General features: G+C 37.1%; 1 protein-coding gene across 9 annotated transcripts in view; it reads right to left on the bottom strand.

Annotated features, from left to right (window-relative positions):
- Positions 1-510: 510 nt before the first annotated feature.
- RHOT1 (ras homolog family member T1) overlaps positions 511-17254 on the bottom strand; it is a 65236-nt gene continuing 48492 nt past the window's right edge. For 2 of the 9 annotated variants that reach the window (XM_086686571.1, XM_086686576.1), the window contains 5 exons: positions 15487-15689; positions 14401-14496; positions 12614-12736; positions 3080-3223; positions 511-1623 (listed from right to left, as the gene is read on the bottom strand). In XM_086686571.1, the coding sequence (XP_086542697.1) occupies positions 1506-1623; positions 3080-3223; positions 12614-12736; positions 14401-14496; positions 15487-15689 (684 nt within the window). In that variant the 3' untranslated portion in view covers positions 511-1505. Of the gene's footprint in view, positions 1624-3079; positions 3224-11067; positions 11179-12613; positions 12737-14400; positions 14497-15486; positions 15690-17254 lie in introns of all 9 variants that reach the window. The other 7 variants (XR_015243985.1, XM_086686572.1, XM_086686573.1 and 4 more) reach the window with 7 other exon arrangements.

The raw sequence follows: 17254 nt of genomic DNA, 5'->3' as shown, positions 1-17254 counted from the left end.
GAGAGATAGGGCACAAGCAGGGGCAGGAGAGGGGCAGAGAGATAGGGAGACACAGAAACTGAAGCAGGCTCCAGGCTCTGAGCTGTCAGCACAAAGCCCGACGTGGGGCTTGAACTCACGAACTGTGACATCATGACCTGAGCTGAAGTCAGAGGCTCAACCGACTGAGCCACCCAGGCACCCCCGGGAGTGTGATGTTTAGAGAAAATGTTCATCATAACAGTGAAAAAAATCCATGTTAGAGGAGCAGAAAAACATGTAAGTCACAGCAGAAACCACGTTAGTTAGGTACGTGCAGGAGAAAACAACTGGCCTTCTCAGAGAATAGATTTGCCCACAACTTTAAGATAGACTTCCTCTCATATAATACAAATCATACTGGTCTTCTTTCCTCACGACTATTATCTTCTTGAACAAAAAAATAATTTTCAAGGTGAGAAAGACAGAAACCAGAGGACTGCATTCACATCTGTGCAAAATATTTACTCCAGAAGACAAAAAAACTCAAGATCACGGTACACAGCAGTTATTTATTTAAATACTTGAAAAGTTCGATGATGGAAAAAAATAGGTTTATCATGAGAGTTTATATTCATTAGATTTACTTTACCATTTACAAAAGTGCTGCTTCTAGGTTATCCTAGCCGGATGGAGAACGGTATGACACATGCAGCTATTGTTAAGACACTAGAACAGACACAGCCACTAGAGAATGATGTACACACTTTGGGAAGAAATTCCATAGTAGGAATGGTGACTGTTTATTTAAACTAAAAACATTGATAATATACAAATCTTTTTTTCTCATTTGATTGAAAGGGCTATAAAATTCAACATACAGACAAAGGAAGCAACATAATCATATAGGCAACGCCTCTGCTAATTGCCAGGAACTCACTCCTTCCTTAAAGAAGCACTTCAACACTCAGCTATGCAATTTTCTAGACTGCACGATGGCTTCAAGGCTGACCTACCATGAGTGGCTGAAGGAGAAGTGTAAGCTGACATGACTCATCTGTTTTTAAAAATGGAGAGAAAATGGCCAATTGTGCCTCGTGTTCTTTGAAGAACCCAGAAGGATCATTCTAAGTAAAATGTGAAATAAATAAGTAATCCATGAGTAAATACAATCTCTGAGCTTAGACCTAGGAGAATGAGCCAACTGAACACTAACAATACCATGTAGAAACGTCTAGAAACATCATTTCTAGAATTCAGTGTGGGAGACCATATCTTGCCTGAATATGTACATTATTTACAAAATATTCCCTTTTGGCCTCTGAAATTTAGCCATTTTAGTTTGGCTGTTAAGCTGTTTCTTTCCAATGCTAGTCAATACTGCAGTTATAACTATCATTAAAATACTCTTATGCATGAATTACAAATATTAATAAAGTAACTCTGCATGTATAAATATCTCAATATTTCTAGCAGAATTTAAAGCATACATAAATACATAAAAGTATTTGTTTTTGGTGGGGCCAGTATTTTTTTTTTTTTTTTAATCATCGCTGTTTCAACAATGCTCTGTACATTGCAAAACCCAAAACTGCAAAAACAGTAGCACCAAAACTTGCTCGAAGCCAAAACGTGGAGCTCTTGAGGTCAGCTTGTGTCACGTGCCTGTAGTTAGAAAATATAATTAATGTTCAAAACATGATTAGTATGAAAATACCAATTATATGAACAGTCTACTTTTAGGGAAGTATTAGCACACTTGTCAGGCTAATTGCATACAGTAAGGCTTACCAAAATCATTTATCCATGTAGCCACATGTACATTGTTTATATCATCATTATCTTACGATATAATGTAGACATTAATAAAGACAAATGTCTTTACAACTAGCTACTATCTGGGAGTAATAAACATCTAAAATTGTGTGTTTTCTTCACATGGGAAATGGAGAACATAGACAAATCAACCTACCAGTTTTTAATACCATCACAGTCCTTCAAAATGAGAGGTAAAACTGAGATCTCACAATTTTGAGAGTCAATTTCATGGGACTTAATATACAATCTCCTGTCCCCGGGAATTGAAAGCTATCTTGTAAGCAGTTAAGCGACAAGTGACAATACTTTTCTAAGAGCATTGCTTAAAATCAACTTTGGGAACACTGAGCCCCATAAAAATTTACCAAAAAAATCCCAAAGGGGATGGGGAAGGTTAACCAGCTCACATTAATCTGGTTACTGCTGATTAAAGAAAGAAAATTTAAAAAAACAACAACAAACAAAAACAACCCTGATTATTAGACAGGCAGTGACAATGGTACCAACCAAAGGACATAATGAAACAAGATGGACTGAAAGGTAAATGACGTAAAAGAAGCCATATTGTGCATGACAAGAACAGGGACAGCCTGTACCACAAACTGAGTTTGTGAGCATGCTCAGTTAATAACACTGCTAAGCACCGTCAAGAGTCTCAAGTATGACAGCTTACCATAGAGAGGATAAAGCTTTAAAGCAAAGGCTGGAATATTTTATTCAAGTATCACTGAACTTTGAGTTAACTGAACACAATTGAGGAGATACAGAAAATTTAGAGAATTAGGAGTTTAGAGAGGCTGTCTAGTTTAGGTTATTTTACAACTAAGTGAAACAAACAGATTTGAAGCAAAAGTCAGACATCATTAAAAGACCAAGACACTGACATATGCAAAAGAGTTAAGAGCCAAGAATATCAATTGTACAAAACTACTTTGCCTCAGCAATAGTCAAAGGGTGACAATCAGATTAGTTATCACAAAATGCAACCTGCGCATCTCTAGAAACAGTCTGTAATACAAGCCAGAGTGCTCCATGCTTATCACCATGGCAACACAACACACAGCACTCCCATTTCTTATCCTCCCCAGTTCCTAAAAAATAAAAATAAAAATCACTCCTAACATAAGTATTATTTTACAAAGCAAAGTGGTAACACAGGTTCATTCCACCTTGTGAGTTAGTTCTTCCAACAGGCAATGCTTAATTATTTATTTTAAGTTAGGGGAAGAAAATTCTTCGGTTTCAGTTTTTCCAGTTGGAAAAACTCCACCAAGGCCAACCCGCTGGTTGGGGGAAATGTTACCTGGCTTCAAGAAAAAGTGGACCATGAGATGACTCCATGAAGATGGAATCTTCTACAGAGCTGACGGCGTGCACCTGGTGAGTAATACTGCCTTCGTCGTCTGCTAACAGCATGGCACCCCACTCAGCTACCCGGGCTCTTAACCTTTTATATACACATGCACACAATTTGCAGTTCACAGCAGAGCTCACAAAAGTGGGGGACTGAAAATAACATCTCTCAATTAAACATCGCACACACAAATTGAGTCGCCACCATAATAGGATGCATCTCATGCTTTCTATATTTAAATAAATATATCCTGTAACAAATTGCCCAACTTAAAAAAAACACCTATCTATGTGTACTTTTTAAAAACACTCACGTACCAGGCAAGGAAACCTAAGGCGGTTATATACAGTATCTGTATATCCCTTAGAGGCTGGTCTTGGTTGACCCAAAACACTAAGGGAAGCCCTTGAAAGCACTACCAAAAGCAGCATCTGACAGTTATGTGGTGACCGTAAGTATTCATTCAAAATGAGGCTAACAGCTATTAGTCATGAAATTTACTGAGGCTTCTAATTGCAGACTACCAACAACTGCAAACATGCATCTGTAAAAAATCAGGTCCAACATCCCAAACTCATAGACTGTAACAGACCTACAATGAGAGTTTCAAAGTGCCTAATTCCAAATCAATTAGAGATGCACAGAATTTAAAGTGAGAACACTGGCTACAAGTGCATTAGAGCTTCTGCTTCAGCTTTGGGCTCTCTGTGATTTTTTATTCATCTTTACTGATGGAGGATTAAAAAATGTTTACATTCATTTTTTAACCTGGGCAAGAGAGGGATTAGTGTTAAAGCTAGCTGCCATCACATTAAAATCAGTCACAATGATTTCTTATAAACATTTTTTCAAGTATGGAATCTGTTTTCACACAGCTCCTTTTTTTGTATTTTAAGAAAGTATTCCCTACCATTCATGACATAATATATTCTGACTTTACTGCTTGGTTTACTTTTGCATGTCAGATAGTAATTATAGTGATTATTATTTTCCCCCAACTATAGTATAGCCTCCAACAGGCAGAACAGCAGTTCATACTCCTGTATGACAAATAATATAGATACATACTCTAGATACAGCTAGTTTAAAACTTAAGGCAACTATTAACTCATAAAATATGCTTCAATGACTCCATAACGTTATAGTGGTTATTTAAGACACTTTTAGACATGAAAAGCTACTTAGACACCCATTTTACGCCTTTAGCATGTGCTTTTAACAGCTGCCCTAAGCAGGCTCTCCATCTAGGAGAAAGCATTTATACCGGATGGCACATTTGTCATTGATTAGCTGACTGACAACACCTGACTAGAGAACAGTGTGAAGATCTGAACTGTATTCCAGAGTTATCAGCACTGGGCCACATTTCTCATTTCAGGTCTCAAGCAGAAACGGAGTAACGGTTTCAGAGAGTTGCTTCCTACTTCATTTCTAAACTCAAGAAAAAATAATCCTTCCACAATTCAAAAGTGTAATCCTTTCAAAATGACTCACCTAAAATATCATCTTAGAATAAATTATAATATCTTATGGCATACTTTTTCTTTCTTTTTAAAGTTTATTATTTTTTTTACTGTCAAAATACAATATATGTTCATGATAAGATACGAGGAAAATAAAAGAAGGAAGAAAAAAATCACCTAGAGTCCCATCACTTGAAGCAACTGATTAAAATTTAGGGTACTTCCTTTTAGATTTTTTTCTGTGTGCTTCTTACATTGCTGCAAATACAATATGTATAATTTATATACTTTTACATCCTTTCTATAAGGACTTTTTCATAATTCCAGAAACATCATTTTAGACAGCTTTATTATACTCCATTCCTATGGGTGGCCACCTCCACTATGAAGTGATCAATATCCTTCCATGTAAGATTTTTCTCCATATTTAGTGGTTTCCTTAGGACAGACTTCCCAAAAATGAGTATTACAGGGTCAAAAATGAGTGTGCATTTGTGTGTATAAAGATTCTTTTTAAAAATACCTACTGATGGGGGCGCCTGGGTGGCGCAGTCGGTTAAGCGTCCGACTTCAGCCAGGTCACGATCTCGCGGTCCGCGAGTTCGAGCCCCGCGTCAGGCTCTGGGCTGATGGCTCGGAGCCTGGAGCCTGTTTCCGATTCTGTGTCTCCCTCTCTCTCTGCCCCTCCCCCGTTCATGCTCTGTCTCTGTCTGTCCCATAAATAAAATAAAAACGTTGAAAAAAAAAAATTTAAAAAAAAAAAAAAAATTAAAAAAAAAAAAAAAAAAAATACCTACTGATGTACCAGAATCACATTTTCCTTCTCTGCGTGGAATAATTTAGTTCAGCAGTATCTCTTTTTAGAATATAAGAAATCATTACTAAATACTAGAATATAACTTAGTTAATCATTTGAAGCTTGTCAGAGCTTCTAAGTTCTTAGGTGGAAAATTCCTGCATATTGGATGCTGGCTTTCTGCTTAGAAGTGCTGAGGGCTCATATGTCAATCAGATGACAAGTGCTACTTTTTCTTTTTCTTTTTTCTTTTTTTTTTTTACGTAGGCTCCACACCCATTGTGGGCTTGAACTCACAGCCCTGAGATCAAGAGTCACACACTCCACTGGCTAAGCCAGCCAGGCCCTGCTACTTAATAAGGCAAAGAGGAGGAAAGGTTTCAAACGTCAGGCAATAAAGACTTAAATGAAAAGGTGTTTGTGTGAACAATCACATAAGGCATATAACAGAATGACCAAAATTCCTATGTATCTTTGCACAGAATGCCTTAAAGAAGGCATACGAGATACTTTTGATTCACTCTGCAATTTATTGCGTATATAAGAACATGAGGTGAAATCTTTATTGGTTCAATGTATTTAACCAATCATAAAGGGAATGTTATCAGCTGCAATATTTAGGAACAAAACAATCAAACTCTAAAGGGCTCAATGGAATTAAACCCATTCTAGCTATTCCCAAATAGGGTACTTTTAATATTGTTTTTTATAACGTGTCATGGAACTTTACATCTGGGGCATAAAAACTCTATTGCAAAGACTTAAAGTCTGCAAAAATTAGAATTTAAGGAAAGGGGAGAATTCAGAAAGGTCAAGGTATCAATTAACCTTGCCTGGGATTGCAGGCTATTATGAGGTGGAAGGAAAAGTTCAGTAGAACACAGTCAAGAGCAGTAGCACTAGGAGATCTGCAGGAAGAACAGTTCCAGCCAAGTACTTCTCAGCATTCCCATACAGCTTTTCAGAAATAAGTGTGGATTTCCTAGCTTCTGTTTTTCTCATCTTACCGTCTGATCCTTTCCAAACCCAACTCAGAGGTGTACAAATGCAGTAATATTAATGTACTTTTAATTTCATAATTCTATCCACTTACATATCTCAAGTATGAATTTTTAAGTTAATACTTTGAAACAGCCTATTTAACTATACTGTGTGTAACCTAGTTACTAGGGCTCAGAGATATCACATATAGCTTTTTCCTAGTTGCAAAAACATATCTCAAATTGAAAACTGTACCGAGGTCACCAAAACTATAGTTAAGTGTTCTGTTTTTAAATATTTCACTCTTGGGGCGCCTGGCTGGTTCAGTCAGCTAAGCATCCAACTTCAGCTCAGGTCACGATCTTGTGGTCCATGAGTTCGAGCCCCGCATCGGGCTCTGGGCTGAGGGCTCAGAGCCTGGAGCCTACTTCAGATTCGGTGTCTCCCTCTCTCTCTGCCCCTCCCCCATGCTCACTCGCTCTCTCTCTCAAACATAAACATTAAAAATAAATAAATAAATAAATAAATAAATAAATAAATAAATAAATAAAATATTTCACTTTCTTCTTAAAGTCTTCTGGGCCTCTCTGCTTTTACTCCTCTTACTGTTTTGTTTGTTTGTTTTGCCTAGTGAAGTATTTTTTACATTCATTCCTAATAATAATGCCATTACTCTTAATAACAATTTTAACAATGACAATTCTTCTAACTAGGAGGCATGAAATCTTTTAATATATTTCTCAAAATAGGTTAAGAAGTCAAAATATAGTATCCAACAAAGATGAACTGCAACACAAATCATAAGAAAGCTGTTAACTGAGCATGCCTAACATACTTTAGAAAAGGACATAAGTGTGCATCAATGTCAAGAAATGCTTCACCAAGCATTAGAAGAACCAAAATTTATAGATGATCGTAGATACATGGGAAACACATAATATCTACATGTTAACTACTGACACTTAAAGATCAGAATAGGCAAACTCCACCTTGTGGCGTCCTTTAATATCCTAACAATATGGCAAAAAAATTTTAAATGTACAAGCAGTGGCTTCCTTAATGAGAATCTATAACATAAGCTCCTGTATAATTTTAAACATAAGACTATGTATCCTAATTAAAAGAAAAGCCTTTTAGGACCTTGATACAGGGGGACACAGAGGTTTCATATGAAGCTCAAATAGGACAGACTTTCTTGTATACAACATCTTACTGTAACATAATATCCTAAGCACTCTTACATTCCCAACAGAACCTCTCTAACATTAAGGAGCAACTTAGGTGATTATTAAAGCAATATGGGCAAATGTCATTAACAAATGGCTTAAAATAAATGCCACATATACCCAATTTTAAAAATGCATCATTACTCAAATACTCACTGTGAACTATGTACTTGGTCACTAAAGTATAATGCTGCTACTAAACTTAAGAAGTAACATGAACAAATAATTTATGTGGCTAATTCAAATAATAAAATGGGATGAAAGAATCCTAAAACCAAAATTGTATCAAAGAAAATTGCACCAAAATAATAAATTATAAAGTAAACAATTTTGATTACATTATAAGCTGGGAGAAGTGGGAGGATTACATTCAGAATTCTAGCTGGGACAGGGATTGAGAGAAGTTCAAAAAATGACTAAGTGACACAGACAGACAAATTGAACACCTAAAGGAAAGGACAAATTAAAGTTCACAGCACACTACAGTATAGTAACATCCTCATGCAAAGTAGGAGTCTTCTGAAGTCAGAATAATAAATACGTAATAACTAAAATCCTGGGTAGTTCAAACCAACAATCCAGCTCACTCCTACATACTCATTTTAACACTTTCAGGTTAAAAAGGTCTTTAAAAATTAAAATATAATCAGAAGGTATATTTATCCCAGTACCAATATTTGAAATGAAAGCACTGCCAAAGATTAAAATCATCTGACCACATGTTAGTCGTCTTCCAAATGTATTTAAATGCAAATAATCCCGTTATTCAGAAATTCTTCTAAAGAAAAACATAAACCTATCCAGGTCAGAAGGGTGAGACCATAGTTATCAAAGAACAAAGTTATATATCAGACACATAGTTTAACACTTTTCTCACATCTTGAAAATATATATATATATTCGATTACGTTAAAAAGAAAAAAAATTCTTACTACTTTCTACTTAAAATAATGCAGTGTCAGTAAATAAGCTCAAAAAAAAAAGGGGAGACAATATTTACTGGCCAAAGACAGCTAGGGAAAAAATGGATAATTTCAGAAATGAATCTGTGGGAAGAGCCTGAATATAAATGGTTAGGCTTAATAAAGCCTCTCATGATGAGGTTACATAGCACTTCATTTTATGGTATGATGGGCTAAGGTTACTGAAAACATAACCAAACTTTAAGGAAAATATTTTAATAACATAATATTTACTTAAAGGCAGGTCCCTATCTTCATCTTTATATTTTGCCCCAGCTCGCAGAGGATTCTGTCTAAAGCAGGTATTTAAGTACTTGAATAAATCACAGGGACAGGGGCAGGTGAAGGTAGAATGTGGCCTCAAACATGGACTATTTCTAGAAGTGACTTGTTTCAGCAAGCAACATGTTTACAAGCACACTAAAACAAGGCATTAATTTGAGACCAACACGTATGTACCAGAGTTTAATGAACATTTAATGAAACTTGTTGCTTGAATAAAAATTTCAAAACTACTCTCTTACAGTTCTAAACCAAACACAAGATGTGGCAGATCTCTGAAACCAAAGACTTAAGGCTCAGTGTTGAGTGACACTCCTCCTGAACTACAGTGAAAAACTCTTAGATGACTTTTACCCAATTAGTCAATCCTCCTGCTGCTTTTATAACTTTAAGATAGATCTAGCACGATGAACCAATTGTGACCAACCACCAAAGGTTGCCACGACCTGAGAGATGGGAGAGAAAGGAGGTGACCCCATCACGTGTTCAGATTCTTGGTGAAAAAGGAATAGGATGTGGTGAGGGGGGAGGGAAAGAGACATTTTCATTCCTCAGGTGTACGTTTTTCTTTTTCTTGCCTGGCCACAGCTTAAGACTGACGTTGCAAGCTGGTGGCCTGTAAGCACGCTTTGTTCTGATTAGTACTTTCCAAGATTCAAATTTAATTGCCATTATTTGACCAGCAGGAAATTTCACATAAAAACCCTGATTTCTAGGGTCTCACAGAATCAGGAGACCTGGCACACCCAGCCCGGACAACAACAAACGGCCCGAGCTGGGTTGTGGCTGCCTCTTTTCGCCAGGGCCTGTCACAGTCCCCGCGGCTCTTACTTCTTTTACTTGGTCACCTTCGTTCGTTCACATTGCCTGTCCAGACCCTTAGGCACTTAAGTTTTGGGCCTCTACCCCCACCTACCTTACCTACACCCTTTTGTAAACTAGGAGAAACTTCAGTTCAGAAGCCCTAAATGTCCACTGCACTTCCATAAAATTCCAGGAACCAGGAAGGAGTTCTCTGAAAGGTACACTGGTTTTCCTCTTTATCTTTTTCATTTATTCCATTCTTGGTTACTAGTTGTCAGTGATGTATGCTGACATTACCATTAAGTTACTTCTAGTTTGTAAGTAGATAGGACAAAATGTACTGATTTCTCTTCAAAGATCATTGTACAGAGTAATTTACTATAAACAAGCTCATCCATTAATATACACCCAACCTATTTCATCTGGAAACTGACTAAATCAACCCAACAATAAAATTGTCACTAAAGGTGAGGACAATGTATCAATCTGCAATTATGGACACTCAAGATCTTCCAGAATAAATAAAATAGATGGTTTGTGATTAGCAATTATTAGGAGCTAAGGCGGGTTCAACAAGAATAAGACACCAAATAGATGTCACTTCCTATTCAGGTAAAATGACTACACTGGTAGGTCAGAGGCATGTGGTGGAAGTTACATATTGACTCCAAAAAAGCCCTCCGTGAAATCTCTTGTAAGATAATAAGAGAAAATGTAGACTGGATAATAAAATATTTTTAATTTACAGAACAGTCTTTCCCCAAGAATTTTAAATCCGTGTCACTGGCAAAAGAGTTCTCCAGTGGAATACTTTTGGGCTTGCTGGCTTTGGCGCCCTCTCTCTCTCTCTCCAAGCTCCGGGTATTCAACATTATTTTTTATCAGTAACTTGAAAGATAAGACATATCTACCGAATTTGCAAATAACACAATGCCGAGAGAGATATATAATGGGACAAATGACAAAAATAATGTTTGAAATGACTGAGCTAGAACAAATGGATCAAAAAGAAGAATATGACATTTAATAGAGATACATACGTATCTGTGTTTAGATTCAGAGAGTCAACTAAAAATGTCAAATACACAATTAGAGAGGAGGGGACACTGCCTTAACAGTACTTCATATTTAAAAAATCTGATTTCCATTAACCCCAAGATTAATATGCATCAACAATGGGATGGGGCTGTTAAAAAAGTTAACTCATGCAGCGGGCAGGTGCTGTCTTAACTGTGGAACAGGCCTGCCCACTGTTCTGGACTTGCCCCGTCACACCTGAGGCACTGCTCTCCATCCTCAGTGGCACCTCTTTTAAGAGGAACTCTGGAAACCTAAAGGGCTTTCAGATGAGAACAACCAGGACTGACGAGGTCACTAAACCATCTAATTTAAGAAAAGGCTGAAAGAAATGGGGATGTTCTACCTGGAGAAGAGAAAATTAGGGGAGACATGATGGCCGTCTTCAAATGTCTGAAGGATTGTTATGTTGAAGAGGGAGAATAGTCGTATGTTGTTCTAAAGGGCAGAACTAAAACTAAAGGAGAGAAAGTTATAGGGAAATCATTTTAGTTAAAAAATAAAATTAAAAAGCAAAGGCAAAAGCAAAAGCAAAAACCCTCTCCAATGAGGAAAGCCACCAGCAGATAAGCAGTACTCTCCATGGGAAGGCTTTCAGGAAGGCATTCTAATGGGAGGTTAGGCCAGATGAATTCTGGAATCTCTTCCAACTCTACCATTTCTAACACCGGAGCTCCTGAATGTTGTTTGGTTTGAACTAGCCTTGTATTTTCTCAGTCTCCATGAGAGCATCTGTGTCAGTACTTTACAAGAAGCCATTCGAAGGACAGAGGCAGAACTTTACCACCGAATTAGGGTGGCGGTCCCTTCAACAGCAGTCACCTGAGATGGCTGCATTCTTATTCCAGAGCTGCTAGTGCTCCAAATATCATCGAAACTCTTTTTAGAATGCCTTCAAGATCAGTTTCTGACTCACATAAAATACAGTCTCATTGTTTCATAGGCACATCTACTATTTTTGCTAGTGGACACAACCTATCTTACTCATTCGGTACCATCAGAGCCTAGCCTTTGTTGAGAGTCCAGTGCTAAACCAAAGAATGGACCCATTTCTAACCAAAATCTGTTTAGCTTCATCATCTGTCTTAATCAAGCCCAGCTCCTGATAACAGCTGAATGTCAATTTCAGAACACTCATTCATCTTCAGACACAAAACTTTACAGTAGATACAAAGTACACAGGCTCTTAAGTGTTCACAAAATGTCAATCTGAACAATGGAAGCATAACCAGAATAAGAATATACCTTCCAAGTTCATCACTCTAAAGGAATGTCCGTATCTTATATTTTTGTTTTTCTTTCCTTTTGAAAAAGCACATTACTTTCTAGGCATACTTCATGTTTTGGGCTCAATTATAAAGACCTCAAAAACTAGTTCTACCGATCCTTTTTTTCTTTCCCATGATATTCCTTTGAATCCTTAAAGTTGGCTATTATCCTCATTTCCAGAAGCCATGCTCTTTCAAATAAACATTCCAGTACTTATAATAGAGAATTTTTTTTTAAACCCAAGATACTGTTTTCATTACTATGGTTTTAATTAAGTTATATTAGTTGAGCGTAACATGCATAACATTTGGGAACAACGGGTCTGCTCCTTACCACAAAAATCCTAATCTAATTCTACAACTCTCAACCAAAAGATTGTAATCTCCCTATACATATTATCCTCTAATATGAAAAATACTTTAACTTCCTTCATGAAAAAGAAATTCAAAATCTTGTAAGTCCCCTAAAAACACTGTCACCACAGTAAGTATTTTAGTGGAAGTTAGTTGGGCATCAGTCGGCTTGTTGTCTTTGTAGTGAGTAGATGTATAATAAATAGTTATCAACTTTTTTCTTTTGTATTTTAACAGAATGCCTGGTACCCAGTAAATAAAGTTAAGAACCTGTTAAGAACTGCAGTGAAGATTTTGTTCTTTACAGATTGCAGCAAGTCTGAGTTGAGGAAGTTCTGACAGATGCAAAATGTACACCTGTTGCAGGTGCACATACAGCGTAACCGGGCATGGCTGCGAAAACACACAGAAGGACAGGAGTTGAGTTCTTACTTACAAATACGGCACAAGTCAGGGTGTGCCAACTTAAAAAAAAAAAAAGATTTAGGCATAAGCAACACTAAGGAAAAGGACAGTGTGGGGCATGCTAAAGTTGTGCAGAATTCCACATTTACCAAAAATATAATAAACAGCAATAGCTCCCTCCTCCCTCCCTAGAGAAAATCTAAGGAAAATCAGCTAACACTTTTGGCTTTTTTTGGAGGGGGGATGGAATTATTATTACAAGAGTTTTAGTGGAATAAATATGCACAGCAATAGATGGCACCCTCATGTAAATTAATAAAAAGAAAAACCGAGTAAGCCATAGCACCCACCGAAAAGACACAGTTTGCTAGCATTTAAATAACCATTCCCTTCTCCTCCTCCTCCCTCAGCATACACACATGCCTGAAAACCAGGAAGGAGAAGAGCGACAAATACACAAAAGAGTCACAAAGACGAGTATATTCAACCCTGAGGAGATATGAACAACATCGTCTTTAATTCATCAAGCACCTTGGCTCCCAAAGGAAACCAAAGTGCTTCATAAATTTCCACTTGAACAAAATATAGGGTTGATTTCATCTGCTACTAAAACACAGCAGCTGAGTATGACAGTATGAAACTCCGGGTTCAGGTTGTAAAAATCAACAATGGGTCCGATTGATTTTAGAGATGAAATTTAGGGAGACTTTCTGGCTCCTTTCTGGTTGAGTGGAGTGATACTAGTTGGTACAGGCACATGGGGCAACCTATTTCACCTCCGTCCTAACCACCAAAGTAGGGGGGTCTTCAATGACCGCTCGGTGGTCAGAGCCACTCAGACACACAAAGCCATCACACCACCCTGAAGAGGCACTGGCGCAGAACCTGCTCAGAAGAGTGCCACCTGATGAATCAATGCCATCACTTCCTGTAACACCTGAACATTTTTTTTTAAAGGCTTCTCAGTCAAAGGACTGGCCCAATCTGACTTGGCTGAGCTTGTGAGATCTGATGAGACCACATGGCACGGTGGCATGGTTGTGGAGATTAGCAGCATCCCAACAATGCCTAATTCCCAACATGAAGAAAAACAAGAATTAATTTTTTTAAAAAAAAACTCTTACAGACTCAAGACATTCCTTTCAAAAACCTGACTTGCGATGATGAACATCTCAAAGCTACTAAGTTGCTGCCAGCTGTCATACTGGAATCCGTCTGTTATTTTATAATTTGACTCTTCAACATACACAAGCTCCACCCACCAAAAAGGAGAGATGCAAAGTATGCTTAGCAACAGGGAGATGCTTCATGAGAAGTAGTTTGGGAGTCACCATCTAAGCAAGTGTCCCTGTATGTACATTTATCATATACACACACATACACACGCACACAAATTGCAGGAAAATGTTTTAAAGATGCAGCTCTGAAAACACTGTCACAGCTATCTACAAGATTAATATAGCGCATTTACATAGTAAAACAAAACAAAATATAAAAAACACCACTGTAATATACAGTTAGGCAATAAGCCGGACCAAGCAGTGCGTTTCTGGATAATTATTAATGTTAATTCTGGCAAGAAAGGAGATCTGGTCATCTATAAGAAAATGTCAACAAAATCCCACAGAAGCCATAAAGAAAAAGTAACTTACAAAGCAGTTTTTAGAAAGACCCAGATTTTTCTCAAATTCTCTATCCTATCAGGGTTGCCCGTGTCTCGGGAGAGTCTGTCTCTGTAATGATCCTCTCTGTAGATAACATACACGAGAGTTTTAAAGCAAAGGTAAAACATAAATAAGGCTTTGTTTATCTTATAGTAATAGGAATGACTTGTCTTCCAATACAAATAGAATTTCAAGGGTTTGCTGCCTTTTTAAAAACGTATTAGTTAACAGAATAGCAGTTAAGTTGACGCTGACTTGAAAAATCTGCACAAATTAACACCTTCTGCAAGACTTCAGTTTATAGCCATGTTTGATTATTACTCTATTTTATATCCTAGTTTTCATAAGAAAATTATTTAGAGACTAAATTAATAATAAACAGATTAAGCTAACGTCCTGAGAAACGCACTGCCTGAAAAACTATCTTGTTACACAACAGAATTATACACACACAGTACTTGAGGAGAATGCCATTAAGAACCATGCACTTCTAAGGCAGTTAGTAAGCTATGAAGATGTCCACAGTTATGTGCTTATGCATATGCATGTATAGATATACAATAAATGTACATAAAATTCATGGCTCATTAACACTTAATGTAAAACATTTATATAGCAGGAATTCCAATCACAACTACTTTTTACAGCACTTAAAAAAGACATTATAGTCTGAACTCAAACATATCTATAATTTAATATAAATTCATATGGAAGTGTTCATATGGAAATGTCCTAAATGCATAAAGCAACATGATGCCAACCCCATTTTAATGCAGTAAGACTTTATTTTTTTAATGCTGGGATTGGGGCTGAGTTTTATTGTACTATCCTATTAAGATAGTTACAGCCTGCTTAAAAATATACAAATACTGTCAGAAGCACTGTTTATGTAATTTTATTATGGCACCCAAACCAAACTCGCATTTATTCAAATTTGTACCTTCTCAGAACAAAGTCTCTTTCTGTTGCTGAACAACTTCTATGTGACAAAAGTTTTGCCTTCATGGCTAATAATGGCATGCGATGTTATTATGAACCATGCAACATGAAAATGATGGCAGAGCAAGTACTTACGGGTACATGGCCATTGTTGTCAATTTAACGAAGATATCTTTACTGGGTGCATCAGCAGTATTGCAAGTGAAGGCTTGTGGTGGAGGCATTTTGTGTTTCCTGCAGAAATCAGCAGGTGAAATACTATAGTCTTGTTTAACTTCATGCAGGTCTGACTTTGCAGCTACGATTAAGCAAGGTATTCTGCTGTCCATGAAGTGTTGCTATGGAATAAAAAATCAAAGGCTGATGACAAATTTAAAAAATCACTAAATTTAATTAAATGTGTACTAAAAATTATCTCTGCCTAGGCAAAGCACAGCTTCAAAGAGAAAGTAAACTAAGAGGCAATGATTGGCAGTGGTCTAGAGCAGTCTCGTAATAAGACCAGGGCCAATTCTCTTAACACTGGTAATAATACAAACCTATAACGATTCTTCAGATTCACTACAATTTGAAAAAATATATATTTTATGAAAAAGAGACCATATTTTGAAATGAGAAATCCATCTAAATTCCTCTATCATAAAGCACACTATTTTCATTTTATACATTTCTGCTTCACAGTTTATTTTTTCACTATTTTCATTTTTTATGTACTGCTAGTCCTTAAGCACATGCATTTATAAACTTTTCTGTAGCTGCAAGTTATGTTGGACATAGTCATTTAAAAACACAACACTGAGGGGTGCCTGGTGGCTCAGTCTTAAGGTTAAGCATCTGACTTCCGCTCAGGTCATGATCTCGTGGTTCGTTGAGTTAGAGCCCCAGGTTGGGCTCTGTGTTGACAGCTTAGAGTCTGGAACCTGCTTTGGATACTATGTCTGCCTCTCTCTCTCTGCCCCTCCCGAGCTCACACTCTGTCTCTCTCTCTCAAAAATAAGTAAAAACATTAAAAAAAAAAAAAAAGCAATTAAAAATATATATAACACCGACTCTTCGATGTTTTCAGAATTCAAAATCATTATTTTCAATAGCTGCTTAATATTCTGCTCTGTTATTTTATCTTAATTTGGTAAACCACCCTTTATTGTTAGACATCTGGATTATTTCTAGGTTTTTTAAAAAAAATTTTTTTAACGTTTATTTATTACTGAGAGACAGGGAGAGACAGAGCATGAGCATGGGAGGGGCAGAGAGAAGGGGAGACACAGAATCCGAAGCAGGCTCCAGGCTCTGAGCTGTCAGCACAGAGCCCGATGCGGGGCTCGAACTCACGGCCCGCGAGATCATGACCTGAGCTGAAGTCAGACACTCAACCGACTGAACCACCCAGGTGCCCCACTGGTTTGTTTTTGTAATGTTTACTTATTTTTGAGAGAGAGACAGAGAGACAGATTGCGAGTAGGGGAGGAACAGAGAGAGAGGGAGACACAGAATCCGAAGCAGGCTCCAGGCTCCATGCTCTGAGCTGTCAGCACAGAGCCCTACACAGGGCTCAAACTCACGAAACGTGAGATCATGACCTGAGCCGAAATCAGAAGCTTAACCCACTGAGCCACCCAGGCGCCCCTCTAGTTTTCTTTTTTTTATTAAAAACAATGCTAGAATAAATTCCTTTATACATATATTTTTTACTCCTATTGCATCTTTGTGATAATCTCAAAGTGACTGAGGACTTTTCAAGCCTCTGGTTATTCCCCTTGCTCTATTATTACTATTGGTATAACTCACTATATATATATATATATATATATATATATATATATATATAACTCACTATATATATATATATATACACATATATATATGTATAAAACCCATGTGCATTTCTTTTTTTTTTTTTTTA

The sequence above is a fragment of the Puma concolor genome, chromosome E1 (assembly GCF_028749965.1).
Source record: "Puma concolor isolate L17-30 chromosome E1, mPumCon1.1.hap2, whole genome shotgun sequence".
In the NCBI taxonomy this organism is placed as follows: Eukaryota; Metazoa; Chordata; class Mammalia; order Carnivora; family Felidae; genus Puma; species Puma concolor.
This window is presented reverse-complemented; position numbering and strand designations above follow the sequence as displayed.